Source organism: Chenopodium album, chromosome 20, assembly GCF_948465745.1.
Source record: "Chenopodium album chromosome 20, dcCheAlbu1.1, whole genome shotgun sequence".
NCBI lineage: Eukaryota > Viridiplantae > Streptophyta > Magnoliopsida > Caryophyllales > Amaranthaceae > Chenopodium > Chenopodium album.
In genome coordinates, this window is record NC_137853.1 from 16,374,359 (window position 1) to 16,394,948 (window position 20,590).

Below are 20,590 nucleotides of genomic sequence, written 5' to 3' on the forward strand. Positions count from 1 at the left end.
GTCATGATACATTTTTAATTGCTAAATAGGTTTAAAATTCTATATGATAGAAATAATTAAACCATTTCTATATATATATAAATTGTCTCTAATATGTCAATTTATTCGAATGAAAATGAACATTGCATGCGAAAAATCTAAAAGGATGGACTTTCAATATCATTAGATTATAAATCTATTGATATATGTAATTATCATTCTAATTTGAAAGTTTTGACAAAGTCACCATTTAGAGAAATGATGATGTGAACTCAAAGTCGAATACATATCGATGTAAGAAAACCAAAGGTTCAAAGGCTAGAGATGCACAGTAAAAATTCATTTGTGATACAATCACTACTTGTGCTTAGTTGAAGCATAAGAGTGAAATTTTTGAAAAGTTTAGAATGTTTAGTATGAAGTTCAGTATCAACTTGACAAGATATTGATTACATTACAATATGATTGTAATTGTGAAAATTTAAGTCATGACATGTACCTGGCAACACATTCAAAATATTGCGATATGATCGTAATAATGAGAATTTAAGCCAAGACCTTGATAAACATCCAAGAGTTGTGAAATCATTTTACAACAAACTCCGAAAGAAAACCTTATAAAATATTCATGAAAAGGAGCTATCAATCTATATGAGATATATTTTGATAATGGATAAAATTACCTATCTTCCAACCATTATTCAGGGGATATACTTTTAAGATGAGCTACAAAACTAAACAAACTATATATGTCAAATCAAAATACAGCAAAGACTTCACATGTGATATGGAGTAAAAATCAAATTTCATTGTGTGACTGCAATCATATCAAGTTTAGAATTACTTTCACGTAGTTGAAGTTATGCTAAAGCTATTCGAGGTACATTAATATTATCGTACGCCTGTTGTGCACAGATGTTCTTGTAAAATAAAATGCAAAAGATGAATAACAATAATATGAAAGAAAAAAAAAAAACTGTCTTGTCGATGGTGATTCCAGTGAAATTTAAAACAGGAATGGCCTATAATACAACTCGAAAGTGACAGAAGAAAAATAAGAAAACATATCTTTGACAAGAGTAACTGAAAGAAAAAAGTTTGAAAAATAGCAATATTTGATCCTGCTCAGTCACAAATAAATGTTTCCAAGGGAAAATCCCTCTTGTGGGCAATTGTACACATATAGACTAGAAGCAAACATAAACGCCTCTGTGTCTGAATAATGACTGCTTCAATACGAAAATCCTTAAAGGAAGCCACCCTCACCCCATTTTGCATCTGATTTCCCAATATGGCCAGAACTTTTATTAGTCGAGCTATTGTGGAAATCGTCAAACTCATCATCTTTGTGGTCATCCCAACCAGCCCAATCATCATGACTTTGGGACGATCCCCCCTTTTTAGAACCTTCCTTCCAATTATCCTTTTGGTCCCAATCATCCCAAGATCCTGAGCTGACTGCATTATTTTGTCTGCCAGACGAGGATTGCCCGCCGGCTGAACTTTTGTTCCATCCCTGGGATTCCTGCCTAAAGTCCTGATAATATCCATTCCTTTCGTTTTCAGTTTGATGTGGGTTATCAGTCTTCCAATTCACCCCGCTTTCCCGTGTAATCTCCTCAACCTTCTGAGAAGCTATTGCCATAACACCTCTCATGATGCCCCATGTCTTCTGACCTATCTCAGAAGTCTTGGCAGTGACAACATTAACAGTTTCATTAACCTTGTAATCATAGCTACCTTCGCGAACCTGTAATAAAATTTCAATGAATTTAAAAAACAACATAAAGTATTATTTTTCAGAAAGAAAACCGCTACTTTATTATTGTTAACTCACAGATGTTAGAACGAACAGTCAAACCAGGCTTTTGAATTTAAGAGAAATGCCAAAATTACCCAACAAAGATTAAGGATTAAGTATATCTACACTTACTTGAGCCAGATGTAGTACACAAAATATTTAACTTCAATTAAAAATATAAACCTAAGCTTCATTTCTTCTAAGTGCCTGTCACTCTAACAAAGATATGTAGACTTTGCCTGGCTCTTAAATTTTTACTCAACTCAATTATCTTGATCCAAATTCGTTAAGGAAACCTATAAATTATACACGGAAATCCAAAAAGGAATATTGTGATACAAAAATGGGCTTGAGATAAGAACTGAAATCAAGTCAATCAAACAAGTCCATAATGAAGGACATTCATAAGCCCTAAATCTTTGAATTTATGTTTCACGAGTGTCATTCAGTTATAGCCTTATAGGACAGTCCTCGTGTCAGAAAATGAGCCTTGGTGAGTCCAACACTTAAAGATGAACACATAACTAATACTTGTATATGTGTCTTGACCTAACATGTCGCTGGTTACTAAAATTAATTTACCATCATTAGGAAAAGTATCCTCAATCAGAAATTTATGCTGAATAGCTAATTTAGCCATGAAATAACTTTGAACATGATCATCCTGAAGACTCCAAATATTTTCTATTTTCTAGAATACACTGAAAATTAAGTATTATGTGATAAAGTAAGATAAATAATATCTAAAATAAGACTCCTCATGCAAACATTGCATCATCACCAATGAGGCTAATGACAAGAAATTTACATATCAGTAAAACCTGGAAATACTAGCTCTCATATCCAGAATCCTCAAAGCAAAAGACATGGCAGTAGCACAACATATGACCACAAGAAACTATGGATCAAAAATCAAGAATCTTACAAAATACAGTTTCCACTCATGTAAACAAGTATGTGAAAGATGAATCAAAGACAGGAGTATATATTGTCCAGACATAATTAGTACTGACAGTCACACACTCACACCCACTACTAGTATGCCCTTTTCCATAGCTCTACACCACAATTCGGGTTGCAAAACAGCACAGACATGAGACATTGATATCATATGCTTGCAATCTCCGCCTAAAAGAGGTGACTGATACATTGACAACTCAATCCACCACTAGTAATCTAGTTTGCTATGCCCTTCCCATTTTACCACATAGCTTCATTATAGGGGAACACCATGCACATCATCTAAACCATAACCCACACTCCCATCTTGTACTTTCAAAAGGCAACTTTGTGAGAGCATATAACTTTAAGGTCAAGCCATCATAGAAATCTATAATATGTTCATTAGATAGCGAATCAAAGTTAGGTAATAATTCTCAATGAAATCGCCAACTTTTCAGGAGAGATCAATACAAATAAGACACTACTACTCTAAAAATAACAAGGAAGGTGTACCTATCTAACTTGCTATTTAACCGAACAGAGAGTTTACCAACTTTGAAATCTCGGAAATCCCATACAACTTGCCTAAATAGTTCGAATCCATGACAAGTAATTTACCCTTGAACTCTCACCAGAAATGAAAGTGTGATCGATAGTACAATTACAACAAATAAAAGACAAGAAAATATATAGCTATTAAAAGAACTTGAGCATAAAATAATAAAACACGACAATAAGCAATACAAATGCTTATAATCTATACTCAAATATGTTATACACACTTCTCCTAAACGGTGGCACCTAAGGACTAGAAAATTGTGTAACTCCTCCTATGAAAATTAGTTGAGATGTATTCCTTTCTAGTAAGTCCATTTTAGCTAATACGTTTCTATTTTAGATGAGTTTAATGTGTTATAAATACTAATATACCCTCTATTTCTCTTAATCCTGTTCTCTCTACTCCCTTCCCCATACCATACCCAACTCCAACGATGATCCAACCACATAACTCTCTCACTCCGTCGTCATCTTACCCACTCAAAAAAGACAGAGACCATCAATCCACCACCCATCTTCTTTTAACTACACCGCTGCCATGACCCCCCTCTGCCACATTCTCCCACAACCCCACTTTCTCCCTTCCTCTCCCTTGACTCCATTACCTCCACCACTAAACGTCCCCCAAGACATCCATCTCCTTAGAAGCAACTTTACTCTAAAGTCCTCTTGCAATCATTCCTATGTGATGCAAACTCCACCCTTTCTCTCATCTAATCCTCCACTTCTATCTCCAATCCTCTAACCATTATTGAACCCTAAAGTAGTTCCATACCATTTTCCTTCAATTTATCCTTCAGCTCCTTCGGAAATTGTACGAAAGGGGAAATTGAAAACAATCCGTCATCTCTAGTGTCACGGGTCTAGCGTGAGATAACCATCGATATCTAACTTTGTGAAGTGGCTGCTTAATCGCTTGGGTGGTTGTGAGTCTATAAAGGAAGAGGAGTGAAGCTTTGAGGTGAGGAAGGTGGGGGCGGTGGCACCAAGGACTGGAAAATTGTGTGCGTGTGTAGTGGGGGTAGCTAGTTGTTCCATCAACTTGCCAAAGAGAAGAATACATGGTTAAGGCTAGATAGGGGTACTTTTGTTATTTCCCTTCTCTTTCATTTCAGTTTAATGTATCTGCCAAACATAAATGAGCCAACTAACTTGAAATAGGAAATATGCTACATTAATAATACAAAAGATAGTGAACAAAAGGGGAGGGAATGCTTTATCATTCACAATAATCATGCTAGAAATCATAATTTTGGTACCAATCACTGTCCTGAAAAACTAATACTCATATGCCATACACCATACATCATAATTTGAAAAGCTTGACTATATGATTATAGTTGAAGAGTTTACATCTGAGGCACACTTTCTCCATTTATTTTTATTTTTTTGTCACCAAAACTTTAACTTTTTCATTATTCGAACAATAACTTTGAACTCAAATTTAACTAATTTATAAACATATAATATTATGTAAAATGGTGATAGATAAGTCTTGTTGTATATTTCAAAAGTTAACTAAATATATCATATACTTCCTCCATTTTTATTTTAATTGCACCATTAGGACTTTTACAATATTCACTTAATCTTCTTTGGCCATCATTTGTGATTGATCCATTAGGAAAAAAATAGTCATGTGGGATCTAGCTAGATTTGTCTCGAAATCTTCTTTTCAAAGATCAAATTTTTATAATTTTTACAAAAGTACAATTGAAGATATTAACAGCTAAAGTAATGCATTGGCAAGCGTGAAATCCCTCATGGTGCAATAAAAAAAGAACGGAGGAAGTATATTAAAGTCAAAGTAGCAAACAAGAAAAGTTGTTGCAAGCTTGAAACTAAAAAGGGAATAAAAATAGAACTGTGTTTTAGGATATACTTCAAAAACTACTTGTTGACATCACATCTTTTAATTTTTGTGAAGAGCTTAAAGATTAGAGAAGATTGCATTGACTGTTTCGAAACCAACAACTGCTTTAGTCACAAAATAAACAATTTTCAGGGCATAAGTTCTAGATAATAAGTTGTTGAGATATTATCAATTATATTATCTTATAGAATGGATGTGATACAAAATGGTAAGTTATTTTAATTCAAAAGTATATGTGATAGGAGATACCGAGATATTAGGATTCCTTTAGTTAAATGTGTAAAAGAGTGAGGCCATAACTTGGTATAGGGAAGAAAAGGATGTATAAAGATATAGTGGGTCTTTCCCAAATAGGATGTGTTCAAACTAATCTAAGATGGAGGGAATAACTCCTAGCATTTCTATATTAAAAGTTCTACCATACTAACCTGTATCAACATATTGTGACATTAATGAGCCTATTCTGTTGATAAATTGTTAGTATACACAATTTTATTAAGAGTGAGAAACATGTAGTACCTGTTAAAATTTCTGGAACCAGAATCTCATTACTTAAAATGAGAACCAGAGTACCATGTTATCATATATACTTGATTACATTGCAGGCACTAGATTTTTTTCAAGAAAATGCATTAATAATTTGGGTTGAAACAGTTCTATGATTTAACCTGGGTTTCAAACATTCGCTTAGATTAAGTTATGACTTGGCCTCAAATAACATTTTGATCCAATTGTGGTTCCAGATTTAGTACCCAGTATTGGAACCAGTGTTCACAAGGTACTCAACAGGTTGAAACGGGTACCCTAAATTTTTTCTCACCCCTATATCATAAATATCAAGTTCACATACCCCCTATCATTAATATACTTTACCACATCATAACTCTAATACAATTCCAATAGCCTCCCACTGCCACCTCCACCAGCTCAAACTGCCATTACCGACAATCTTATTACCAACTACTTTCACCGCGACCAGACCCACCAGAACAACAACAAACCTAATTACCGCCTCTTCCACTTCATCTATCTCCAGCAACCCCTTCTTCTAACAAGCCCATCATATATTTCACACCACGAACCACATCACAACCCAACCTAGATACACAACATTACTCTTTCCTTTTTAGGTTCCCACAACCCAAAATAATCTGCACCATTATCCATATATTCACACTAATGAGGCAATTTGGGTACGTATTAAATCAGTATTACTGACATGGCACCTTGGATATCAAAAACCAAGCCAATTTACATCCTGAGCACTTTGACATGGCCAGTTACCCATTTTCATCTCATGCCCCTAACCACATAGATTAAAAGAAACTGTTATGGGATAGAAATAAATTGGCCAGGCTACATATATAAGGAAGTATATCAACTTCAGTGGACTCTTAATAGTCAATCTTCTTTTTTTTTGACACAACCTGCAGACATTTCATTTATATATCAAGATCCACTTTGTCAGAATTGACAAAGGGTACAGCAGGGGGTGGACACTCCTCCATCCATATTTGCTCCTCAGTCAAAGTTAAGGAGAACTTAGCAATGGAGTGGGCCACCTTATTACAATTTCTTGACTGAAACATGAAACTACTAGACTCACATAAGCTAGCAATAAGTATGATATCATCGACAATCAGTTGGGAGGGGGTTCTTTCAATAGATTTCAGCTGTAAGAGATTAATCAAATGCAAGCAATCCGAGGATATCACAAATCGACGAAGACCAGCATCAAAAGCATATTTGGCTTATTTTTAAATCAGCAAAAGATTAAGCACTGTAATCCAAAACACAAAGAAGAAATTTGGCTTATTTTTAAAACCAAATGGACAACACCAATTATCAAAAAATCAAAATCGAGAAGTCTGACACACAAAACTTGTTGCCTTCTAGTATTACATTTATGAGAGACCAAGTCAGCAACAGGAAGTCCTTAATATACTGATTTTCAATATTGATTTCATATTACCCAAAAGATCAGCTTTGAGCTCCATCTGTTCAGCATAACCTACGAGTTACATATGCAACTTGCTAACACAATGGAGGGCATGCCATATAGTGCATTATTGGCAAATGATATAGTATTGTAGATGATTAACGGTAAGGCATCAGTGATAAGTTTATGGATGATAGAGATACTAAAAGCCAAAAAATTTCATGTTAATTAGACTGAGATAGATTTGCTAGAATTCTATGAGTATTGCTTAGACTATTATATTAGGACTTAATATTTAGTAATACAATACACTCAGTGACTCATAATATAGGTCTACTACCATAGAGTCAACATCAACAATTCAACAGAGACAGAATAGATAAAAGCCTATGAAGAAACCTCTACCAAAAAAGTGTGAGCACATTATTGGAAATTAGTAAACCACCAAGGTCCAACACCAAGCTAGAACACACCAGCAAAGCTCAATTTGCTAAGATCTCCTCTCTAACTCCAATGCAAGGGGAAATCATTTATTCTCTTCGTGTTTGACTAAATACTGCAGGTATTAATGTATTAAAAAATTCTCTCTGAAGGTTGCCTCAGTGGATCTTGCCTTAAAAGTAGGGAGGCACAGAGAGGCTCTGCTCTACATGTTAAATTTTGTAGATTGTAAGGTAACCAAACAGAGTAAATCAGATGCAAGCTAACTAAGTGTCAGGTTTGTAACAGTAGCCATTCTCAACATTCCTTTTTATTCAGTTGAGCAGAATTAAGATAAAACGTAACCAACAAAGACAAAGTAAACAAATAAAGAAGCTATCATCCAACTAAAAAGTTAAGGGAAAAAAATTTGAGAAAACTAAGCCACATGATGCAACAATAACAAAAATTTCCAGCAAAAACAGAATGCACAATAGTACAATGAACATCCAAATAAAAGATGACATTGCAGAAGACATAGAACCAAGGACAACTTAATACTTTTACATATTACTCCAATGAAATCAAAGCTATCAGAACAGCAATAAGAGATATTATTATGTAGAAACATTTGAATGCCATTTAATAAGCAAAATAGTTCTCAGCTCAAGACATTTTTTCTATGCCAGACTGCCAGTTCATCAATTCAACCTAGCATCAAATAATGACCGCACCAAAAACAATAACATCAAAATATCAAATCATAATTTATCATCATCACTGTCATCAAATCAGTTGACATTCTGATTAACACCATTACCATAATATACTAGGGACTACAGCATGGCCAAAGCAACAACACCAAAGACACTGAAAACATTGTATACCTTTGAAGTGATATCTTTTGTGCCTGCTTGAACAACACTAGCAGCTGATTGAGCAACCAAAGACAGCTTCCCAATTCCCTGATCAATCATTCATCAAAAAAGAAAGGACTAAACAACAATCATCCTAAAAACAATAAACAACAACAAAAGAATTATGATCCCCAATAAATAAAACCAAACACCCACCTGAGAAACAACAGAAAAAACATCACCCTGTGAATTACTATTCCTAGACATTGAATTGGGGTTAGGATTAGGACTAGACCCAAACCCAACATACTTCCCTCCCTGAGAAGGAGGCACATTATCCGGCCTCGTCTCGTTCTCCGCCAACTTCCTAGCAAAGAAGCTATCCTTATTAGCTGCAGACTCCTCCAATTCCGCCCTCGAATATATATCCGACGACGATCTTGACTTATGAGGAGCATGATTACCATTCCCATTAGCACTCCCAATTCCATTCGTATGCCTGAAATTCCCAGCAGACTGATTCCTTCTCATATCATTCGCGCCTGCCGATCTAAACGAATCATCATTATCCCAACTATCCCAACCCCCACCATTATTACTCTTCCCACTACTCCTCCCACCACCCAAAGGAGGCTTGTGACTACCACTGCCAACGGATTCCTTGACGACAGGCGGGTCACGCCACGATCGGCCTTCGGCCAAAGCCGAGACCTTCTCCCGGTAAACGGAGGCAGCGTTTGAATTGTACTTGGCAACAATATCAGTCTCCTTAGGAATACCATACTGTTGCAAGAACAAATTGAGCTTGTCATTACCACCAGCCTCCATCTTCTTAAGCTGGATCTCAGACCATGAATCCATGGTAACAGATCTGACAAAACTGATATGAACACCGAGACCTCGATGCTTCCCTGAACACTCCAAGCACATGAAAATCCCGTAAGAGACAGATGCCCATTGGGGGTTTTTCTGGGAACAATCAACACAAGTTTTGTTGCCTGTTTGTGATTGAAGGTCTCTTAATCTTCTAGAAGCACCCGCCATTGATGATCTTCCTCCTCCTCCTCCTTCTCCTTCTCCTTCCTGGGGTTGTGGATTAATGGGGGAAGGAGGAAGAAGAAGGGAGAGATGTTTGGGGAATTGGGTGAAACAAAGCAGGAGAAAGAGAAGAGAAGAGAAGAGGAGAGAGAGAATGGGAGATCACCGACACCGTCGATCGAAACGGAGGAGAGAGAAAGAGAATTGTGATTTGTGATGTGAGAATTGGGAGTTTTGATTGATTAATTTTTAATTGTGGTTAGGATCGTGTTTGTTTCGAGTGGGAATTACGCTGTTTGGTGTTGTTCATGTCTGGCAATTTGGGGGGAGGTTTGGCGTTACTGGTTTTGGACAACCCCTATCTATAGGGATGGGTGGCTCAATTGAAAGTTCGAGTTTTCGTCAAAAAAAAAAATTAATCTTTTAAGGTTTTCGTCACTTTAGGTAAGAGACGAGACAGCGACACTTATTGTTCCAACTTTTCCCCAAGTGTCGCGCCAGGATAGAGTTATACTCCGTATAAAACTAGTGTTAGGCCCAGGCGATGTCCCGAGTTACTATATTGACAAAAATCTTTATTAATATTTAATTTTTATTGAATTACATGTAACATGGTAATAGCTTAGTGGCTATCACGTCAGAATTTAAACTTGAGGTCATGGGTTCAAATCTTGTAAGAAAAATGAGCAAAAAGTAAATTAAATAAATTAAATGTTGAAAACCCTATATTATTTTAACCGATTAATATATATTATAAATGGATATTTAACGCTTTGAACTAATTCCTTAGCTCAAAAAAATATTATGATATAAAAAATAAATTTATATGATAATTTTTGAGAATTATAATCTAACATTTTTTTTTTGATAAAATTGTTATTCAAATTTGTACCTCTGAAATATTGGTATTTTATCGAAAATAAACTCTAAACTAATAATTTTATCCTAAAATTCTATCCAAATATAATCCTAAACTAATAATATCATTCCAAATACTATATGTTATCTTAATGTCAATTTTTTTTTGGTTAATATAAAATTTTGATTCCATAATAATACCATTCTAAATCTATATTGTCTTTATGACAAATATATTCCTTTATTTTACTTAGTATTCATAATTTTTCTATACGCATTTACCTAAATAATTATTCCAAATCCTTTTTAGTTGTCTTTCAAATGGAGTATTATTATATTTGGCCAAAAAAATAAGTAATAATAAATTGATTCATATAATAGATGTTAAAGAAATTACTTTAAAAATCAGTTTTTTTTTTTTTCAATCCCTCTAGCTAATATTTTATTTTAATTTTAATATGACTATATATTCAAATTAATTATGATTTTGTTTTGGAATTTTACTACTACGTATGTATTGCAAATTAAGGACTTATAGAGTATAGTATATAGGGGCAAAGTCAGGATTTTCCAGTCCTGGGGGGCGGACTTGTTAAACGACAGATTGATGGAAAAACTTAAAATGCACTAGTATTTTATTGTTACAAAAAAAAAAAAAAAAAAAAAAAAAAAAAAAAAGTGGAATCGTACTTTACGATTTTTCATAGTAGCAAAATCATCGATCAAAGATTCAACACTAAAATCTACAACAATCTCTTTTCTATGTATACAACCAAAACATCTCTAAGAAAACCATCCTCCATTTTATTCCTTAGTTGAGTTTTGACGATATTCATTGCAAAAAAGGCATGCTCACAAGTTGTTGTAGAGACAGAAAGAGTAAGCACAAGACGAATCAATCGATCAGTAAGAGGATATGCAGACGATTTCCCAAATAGTAGTTAACTATTGGCAAAGATGTGATAAGGTAGATAACTAATCAAATTGCATATGTACACAAAAAAAAAACCATGTAAAAATGTTGCAAGTCACATTCAAGTTGATATTTTTCTTGTTCAGAGAAGTCTTAAAAGACTTAAAAGAGTCTTTAGGATCAGGGTAATGCCTTTGCACCAAGTGGCATATTTTATCAACATCAAAAGACTTAAAAGAGTCTTTAGGATCCAATGTTGCACTCAATATAAGAAGATCAATAATTTGTTCATCAAACCTATTATTAATTTCTTGTAGTTGCGAATATGAAGCTGCAATAAACAAATCAACTCGATAATAATGCTCCATTGTTATTTTTCCACCTTGACAAGAACGACCTTTACCGGCTGTGTAAAGAGTAGTCATATCTAGAATATCAACATTATTCTTTTCACAACAAGACTTAGCCTTTTGAAACAAATCATCCCAACCAGTCAATCTAAAATTTTGAATCAAGTCTTTTGTTGTAGAAACAAGACTCATAATGTAGACACCCAATTGTGTAACACCCCAATAATTCTCTCTTAAAAACCTGTGAGAAACCTGTATAAAACCTGAACAAATTCAAGAGAATTACTGGTGTGCTACCGCCACGTGTTCAAACGTTAATGCTATCTCAGAAATTAGCAGCGGAAAACCAAAACAGTTATAAATAAACCTCAAAACAAAATATTTAAATCAAAATAAGTATTACAAGTTGGAACCATTAAGGCCCTTATTCAAAACCCAAAAGAAATAATAAGTGATTAAATTCAGTATTTAAACAAACTTAAACCAAAAGAAATAGTGTCAAATAAAATCGAGTTAAGATAAAATCAAACTTGCAAAGGAAATGAAATGCAACCAACCAACTCTCTACTCAAGATCCCACAACCCTGATGAATGTTGCATGTGAGAGAACCTGCGGTTATTCTGCTCCCCAATATTACAAGTGTAAAAATTGGATCGTCACAGGGTCATTGAAAGGCGAAGGCCATGACCAAAGAAGGACACACACACAAAAGCACGCAATCAGCAAAGCTGAGTATATACAAGCTGCAAAGTAAAATAAGGAAATACTTAACATGCTACTAATAATCAATCATACGCATCATTAATAACAAACTCAACACACGACTCGATTATCCAATTTATTAAGACTTCACTAGTTAATAGTAGCTAACTCATTTCAATTTATTCATTGGATTTAGCAATAGACAAGGTTGTCCAACCCATGTCCCATTTGGAACATCAATAAAGAAAAACCCCATGCCTCCTTTCGGAAACATCAATAAACATCCAACGACCACGGGCGCGACTCCGTGACCGTAGTTAGTATGAGATCTCACCTAACTCCTAGTTTTAAGAAAAATATTTGAAATAAGAGACTCGTAGATCAGACGGCCTCGAGAAAAGTACACGGCTAATACCCCATGTACCCCAACCCCTAATTGTCATTACTCCAGAAGTGCACCAATCCAGAGTTTTATTGCTCATCCATCTTGCACTTTACGTGATTTACAGGTTTAGACTTGGTGATGACTCATATGCATAACAATACAATCAATCCAATATCAATTCAATCAAGTAAAACAACTTTTCAATTTCAATTCTTGATTTATTAGTGGCAAGCAACATTTATTATTTATTCCTTTACTACCTCGGTGTATAAACACCTTGAGTGCATAAGGCACCCCAACTCTTAACCTTGTCTTATAAGACATGAACCATTCCTTTACTCATCATATTTCATTAAATCATGAATCACTACTACAAAATCAGCCAAAGAGACCCGTCCAAATTAGCCAAAGAGACTGCCTTAGAGGCGGTCTCTAGCTAAGCGGTCTCTTTGGCTAAGAGACTGCTTGTGTAGAGGCGGTCTTAAGTTGTAATACCAGAGACCTATTATCTAAGAAAAGCGGTCTCTTTGGGTTGTTGAAATTTGAATATTGTAGAAGCGTAAGAGACCGTTTTTGTCAGAAAAGCGGTCTCTCTTTTTCAAAAATTGAGACCACTTTTAAAGAAAAGCGGTCTTTCTTTTTGAAAAATTAAGACCACTTTTACACAAAAGCGGTCTCTGTGTAATTTTTGAATTGTATGTGCAGAGACCCTGATGAATGATAACCGGTCTCTCAATGGTTTTTTTTTTTTTTTTTTGATTTATTAAATCCCTACTGCGTGCATTTAATATTAATTTGCGCCAAATATATATATATATATATATATATATATATATATATATATATATATATATATATATATATATATATATATATATATATTTTGAAACCATTTGCGCCAAATATTTCCTGTATAGCTATATATAGTCTTAATTTATTTTTTTTTTCTTCACAACCTGTATACATTCTGCTCATCAATATTATAAAATTGCACCAAAAATCCTTGAACCTGCTAATATATATATATATATATATATATATATATATATATATATATATATATATATATATATATATATGCATTAAACTATATATATCCAACACAGTACTAATATATGTGCACTAGCTAATTGCCAATGTATCAAAATACAAAATGTAGAGATTTCTCAAGTATTATGACTACCCTAATCTGATTTTGTACTCATCATGCTGAAATCACCAATCACTAAGGTTCTTCTGGCTCATCATGATCAAGAACATATTGAATCCATAAGTCTATAATCTCGTCAATATCTTCTGAAGAATATGTGCAAGGGTCTTTGGGAAAAATCTACAACATATGCCATTGCTTAATGAGTAAAGAAAGATAATTGCATAATAATTATAAAATAACATCAAATTAGATTACTAAATGAGTAAATAAAGAAAATTACATAACAGTTATGTATGCACATCAATCTTGCTAACTAATAACATAGTATCATGACTAACACTAATCTAATTTGCTAGCTAGGTAGTTGCTTTGGCCGGCCCTGAAGGTGTATGGTTCGGTCAGTTTACAGCAGTGATGCTAGTCTAAGGGATGAGGGGTTGATTGGGCTAGTCTAAGGGAATGCAGTAGTAGTATCAGCATCAGAACATCAGCGGCAGCAGGCAGAAGCATCAGAACAACAGCAATAGCAGGCATCAGCATCAGAACAACAGCAACAGCAGCCAGTACGTGTAACTACAAGTACTTTTTGGATTGGTGGAATATGTTTTGGAGTTTGTTATGGGGGATTTTGTTAAAAAGAAATGCGTGGTTATATAATAAGAAGGTGATAGAGCCTGAAGCCTTAAAATCCAGGCTTAATATCATTGGTGGTATGAGAAGGCTACTGAGTTGTTTTTCTTAGAACTGGGAAACTTCAGAATATTTGGTTGATAAATTTGTCCTTGGTACATTTAGGCATTTAGCTACAAGGCTTATCTGGACTGGTTGAGCTATTGCAACTATGTATCCTAGCACACTAAGGACTTTTGGTATAAAAGAGTATTAAACTGATTATTATTATCTTTCAAAGTAAAGTCTTTAGAAAATAACATCACATTGTGAAGTAATAAAACACCAACAATCAATCCTAGGTTTTCAGATATTAAATTCATCTGAATATCTGGGATTCCGGGCATAAAAAGGTTATTTACAAAATAAGCTAAAGAAACTCAGAAAAAGGCTATTGCGTGCTCTGCTTCTGCTCTGAATACTACTGCTGCTACTGTGTAGATTTGGGTTTACAAATATGCTTTAAAATTGCTATTTGCAGGGGGACCTTAAAGTCTTTGAGACACAAGAAGAGGGGGCAGACATAGGGGTTTATATGTATGCTTAAAAAAAACCAAGTTAAATGACATGTATTTTGATTATACCTGCTCAGAAATCCATAAAACTCTGTTTTGTATAATGTCAAGCATATAGCGACATACAAAGTATCCACAATGCTTTGTGTATGCAGATTGTACCGGACACTGTCACAAAAAAAAAAAACATCAACACAATTTTGGATTTTATCATTGCACTACTAAGTATCAAATATGCTAACAATAATAATAACTTACACGTGGTTGCTTCCACCCAATTTTTGGATTCTTTTTAATCTTCTTGATATCTTTTCGATGCTTAATGCTGAATTTAATTACTCCCCTACAAAATCGGTTTTATTAGACAATAAGATAAACAAAAGAAGTTAATCAAATGAATATTTTAGTGATACATACTCATTGATGATTTTTTGTGCAAATGAGTTGATTTCATTTTCTGCTCCAAGTGGATCTAACCAATACACCAACCCATTCCATGGACTAATCACCGCTAACGTCCAATGCAGACTAGACATTGTAAAATAAATAATAATGTCAATTAAAATTTGTGGATTTAACATAACTCTATAAAAAAAGGAACACTTACTTATCATTAAAAGGAGCAAAGAATAACTGATTAACATTCTTCCCCTCATTGGTTCCAAAAACATGAGCTAAGTAGTTAGATCGAACTTGCTCGTCTGTTGTCGGTGTCAATGGTGAAAGCACGTTACAGTCACAAAACCCATACATTCCTGAGATACCTTCTTTTTGACAACGTTCTTTTAGGTGCCTAGTCCCATGAGAAGTCATATCAATATTATTAGTTAAAGGGCCAAAAAAATCAACATTAGAATTAGAAAGTAAATTCTATGGAAACTTACTTCATGAAAACAGTCATTTGCGATTCTCCAACCTCCCTTTGGAAACACCAATCAAGCAAGTCTTCAAAGTCAAGTGAAACATCCAACCCATTTTCGTTAAGAAACATGCTTTCCGGGATAGTTATGGAGATGGTATCACCCGTCTTTTGCATTCCCATAGCTTTTTTTCTCATAACACGCATCCAAGTAGACGTTACCTTCTCACGATCCTTGTCGGTAACAACATAGCTACGAGTGGTTGATGCTTGGGAGGATGTTGATCGTGGGGATGGTGTGGTCATATTCAACTCCTTATCTACTTGCTTGTCCGCCTTAATAATATGGTTTCACACACAAAAATAACACGCATGTAAGCTTTAGAAGAAGAAAACTTGCACATGAATCTAAAAGGGTAGACAAAAACCAAAGTTATGGCTGCTTCCCTTGCTTGCAGGGATGCTACAACACAACAGAAGAACAAAAACATACTAGCAGTCTTTGCATCCATGAATCTCAGTGAAGTTTACAGCATGCATGTTTGGAGGTAATGAAATTTTTCTAGTTTTTTGCTCTGTTTCAGTGACCTATTTGTGCGTTGAGTTGACTTAGTTTCTTAAAAAAGTACAAGAACAGACCTGTGCTAATGATGCAACCCAACGACTCTTGAGTATTAGCAAAGAGGTTAGTAGAGAGGTGGAGTATAAAAAATATGACAGGAACAAATAAAATTCATTTGATACTCCAAATGGAACAGAAACTAGCCTTTAGTGGATCTGCTATCTGTTGTTGTCATTGTTCTTGATGTTCCAGAAGTCAGCTCAATCATTGTTAACTAATTGTCAGTACCTAATTAATGCAAACTAGTAAATTTAATTTTGTTTGGACACTTGGTTATTCCATTATGAGCTTATGTATTTCAAGCTACTCTTGTTAGCCTCCTTTGCTTTTGAGATGGATAAAATAGATAAGGAAATTTTACACATGATCAAGTAATGCAACTAATACATATTTACTTGTATTTACAGTGAAGGAAGGAGAAGGAAATGGGTCTTTCCTACTCTGGTGGAATTTAGTAGCTCACAGGTAGAGTTCCTGTTTCCGACCAACCACAGGTGGAATTCGCATAAACGCAGAAGCAGAAGCAGAATCAGAATGCAGAAGCAGAAGCAGAATGCAAAAGTAGCAAAAGAATGCAGATTTGCTCCTTTACCTGTGGGGGGAGTATCAAATGATTTGGCCAAACTGTGAAAGCCTTCTTAGCTTGACAAACAAAGATCAATTCATCGTTGGGACATGGCAAGGGAGTAGAAGGCATTAAATCTTCTATAATAGTTACTCGACGATGACCATGGGGTATCGATAAGGTATGATTACCAAGAACTCCCGTGCTGTTTTGTATGTAGACTTTTCCGTTAGCAACAATTTGTAGCTCTTTGTCGCTTCCCTCAATTGCCAAGCGGCAATCACTCCATCCCTGTAAACAAAAGGCTCAACCAGATATCAAACATGAAATCTCGCTTAAATAACCTTAGCGTTATATGAGACTTGAAAAAAAAGCCCATAATTCAAGCAGGTAATACCTCGGGAAATGTGTAGTTGCTGTTGGTATTCACAACTTGACTTTGATGTGGGGGGATTGGAGTATCCTCAACTGGATTCATATGGTTCACCTCAGGCCAAGGAACATGGTATGCCTCTGCCCCTACCGCTGTCTCGAGGTTCTGAAGTGGAGGATGGACCTCGATTGGGCTTTTTGTGTACTGAGATTCTGAGTTTGTCACAATTATGTGCTCAGTATAGGCTTGTTCGTGAGATTTATCCACAGGTGAATCATGTCCAAAGTGATGCCCTTCAACGTCATGCCTTTCCATACCTCCCATCAAGAGTTGTGTAAGAGGGACACCATTACCAAGTGAGCTGTCTAAATGAGCAGCATCCAGCCCATTTCCAGCTGCCCCTTGGCTACTAGAACCACTCATGTCACCAGAACCAAAATGGTTCCCAAGAGCACCAAGGAAACCACCTGAACCTGCTGCCTCCCCACCAAGCAGCCCACCTGAATTTGCAAGGTCGCCACCAAAAACACCTTGCTGAGCACCACCAGCCATGAATGCTCCTAATTGCTCTTGCGTTAAGCATGACATCATGAAGGAAATTATAAAGTTTTGCTGCTTGCTCATTGTTGCCATCCTTGAGTTCATCGCATTCATTCTAGCATGTAATTCGCTAGGTGCGGTTGGTTTATTGTATCCAAAGTACTCCTTGTTAGTTATGCCTGATCCAAAAGCCCTAACAAAACCTCCATGCTCTAGTTTGTTTAAAGCTCTTGACAAGATATCATCTCGACCGGTAGCAACTATTTCACCTTTTTGTACTTGGGCCTCCAATCTAATCTGTAAAATGAGGCCAAGATCATAAAGGGTTAGTATCTATTTTTAGCCGAAAAGGAACTCATATTACATTACATCAAATTGTTGCTAACTTACTAATTCATCATGGATTTCTTTATCAGCAGGATTGTCAACAGTCAGAACTCCATTCTTGACGTGAGAATGAGCTTTAATCCAAGTCAAATGTCGAGGCACGTTTGAGACATGTATTCCTTGCTTTTCGAGATCTTTCTCCTACATTGTGAATATACAAAATCATAAAATAACTACTTTGAAAAAGGTATATACCTAACACAGATATTTCAGAACCTGAAATCAGTTCATACCAGAAAGTTCATACCAGAAAGTTGAATCATTAAAGTTGAACATTTTAAATCAACATCTTTAAGTTTGATCTAATCTAAATATTTGAAATATGCAAACAAATAAGGATGGAGTGAATGGGGTATTAATAGGTGTTGGGGTTAACGGGAATGGATCAGAAAATTAATTCTGAGTTTTGTTGTGTAGGAGAGTTCCTTCTTCTCGAATTGAAGGCATTGTATTGCTAAATACTCTGTCTAGTAATACAAATATCCCCTTGGCTACTATTTCTCTCTAATTAGTTGATTTCCTTACTGTTACTGTACTAATTCCCAGCATAATGCCAATAATAATATAATGTCAATATTAACAAACATAAAACCGAAACAAAGATGATCACCAGGTATAAAGGAGAAAAACATGAGGCATATGAACTCAGGCATATCAAAGACTCACACTCAGCAGAGGCTTGATATTATACATATCAGGCCTTATCCAAGATTTTAAAAAACAAAGTCTCGCTAGCTTTAGGGGAAACAAAAGAGCTATCCATATGCCTCTAACCTTAACAAAATCAGCTTAACTTTCATGACCAAGATCAAGACACCTCCTGTATATGTCATGAAACTCTCATATATGATAATGCAACTCAATCAACCACATACAAAACAGAACAACAGGTGGCTGCAAATTTTAGTCACAGCAGGACAGCAACAAGACAGAATAAAAGCAAATTTTAGTGACAGCAGGACAACAACAATGCAAAAGGCTTAGTGACAGCAGGACAGCAACAAGACAGAGGTGTAATATAGCAAAAAGACAAAACAATCAAAAGCACAACATGCACTTTAGTATTGATCATAACAAGGGCAGAATAAAAGCAGAACTACAATCTACAACCTAAAGTTGCTAAGGAGAGTGATCACCTAAAATCAGTTCATACTAGAAAGTTGAATCATTAATTTTGTCTGTCACAGTCAGTTCATACCAGAAAGTTAATCATTTAACACTAAAGCAACATATATATACTTACAATTTCTTCTTCAAAATATTGATAGCCAAGTCTCCCACCTCGATATTTTGAGGTCTTCTTTTTAGACCTTTCACGATTACTTTCACTCAATTTCTGCAATTAAGTTCACATCCAAAGTTAATTTACACAAACATTAAATTTATAAAGGCATACAAAAATTCAAATAAAAACGTAATGCCATAATGATGAACTAAGCTAGCACCTTGAAGTCATCAGAACTACAAGCTGTATGAATGCCCGACAATCTTCCGGAGTTATGAAAGGATATTTCAAAGGTGGTGTATTGTTAATTGATCCATCTTTGAGATATAACCACCTAAGTCTTAGTCTAGTCTTGAAAGCTCTCCATCGCACACAAGCTCGATTTAGTATCCATCGTTTGCGACCTTCAAGGACATGAAACCCCCTCTACATTCATATAATGTCATATGTTAGATATATATATATATATATATATATATATATATATATATATATATATATATATATATATATATATATATATATAAGTAACCTTAAACTTTTTTTTTTATTTAACATACGATACCAGTTTACTTACCGAGATATTGTCATACAAATGATCTAGGACTGCTTGTGGAACATCTAACCACTTGTTGTATGTGATACTTACTCTTTCACGCACAACTACACCAATATAGGTGGAAAAATGACCCCTATGACTTCCAATAAGGATTCTTTTGGTTGGATGCCACTGTAAAGGTATTTTGGAGCCAGCATGGATAGCTTTCCCAACCATTCTAAGCATCGTGCGACCTCTTTCTTCCTCGCATTCGGTGTTGTCAGAATTGTCGGTTTCACGCACTCGCTTTGTTTTTTGAGCCATTAACCTGTTGCAAAGTTAAAAAGAAAAAAATCAAATTGGTTACTTAAATTAAATAAAATACTATAAAAACAAGATGATTTTGAAACCAAGATGCATTAAAAGAAAAATGATTTTGACAAGTACACATTTATAAATCAAGATGCATGAACAAATTAAGACTCGTAAAAATTAAAGTTACCAACTACTAATTGGAACACACCTCAA

At 35.0% G+C, this 20,590-nt stretch overlaps 1 protein-coding gene across 1 annotated transcript; it reads right to left on the minus strand.

Annotated features, from left to right (window-relative positions):
- Nucleotides 1–937: 937 nt before the first annotated feature.
- On the minus strand, nucleotides 938–9,736 carry LOC145596599 (putative ADP-ribosylation factor GTPase-activating protein AGD6). Its single transcript, XM_081652794.1, has 3 exons — nucleotides 8,586–9,736; nucleotides 8,400–8,477; nucleotides 938–1,729 (listed from the first exon to the last, which is right to left on the minus strand). The coding sequence occupies exons 1-3, from the start codon at nucleotides 9,411–9,413 to the stop codon at nucleotides 1,226–1,228; spliced, it is 1,410 nt and encodes a 469-aa protein (XP_081508920.1). The 5' UTR covers nucleotides 9,414–9,736; the 3' UTR covers nucleotides 938–1,225.
- Nucleotides 9,737–20,590: the final 10,854 nt, after the last annotated feature.

Excerpts from the sequence above, each read along its gene's own strand:
- LOC145596599 (XM_081652794.1), bottom strand. The coding sequence starts at position 9,413 with ATGGCGGGTGCTTCTAGAAGATTAAGAGACCTTCAATCACAAACAGGC. Across the intron at positions 8,478-8,585 it reads TTTTTTCTGTTGTTTCTCAG|GGAATTGGGAAGCTGTCTTT; the intron begins GTGGGTGTTTGG and ends ATGATTGATCAG. Across the intron at positions 1,730-8,399 it reads CAAAAGATATCACTTCAAAG|GTTCGCGAAGGTAGCTATGA; the intron begins GTATACAATGTT and ends ATTTTATTACAG.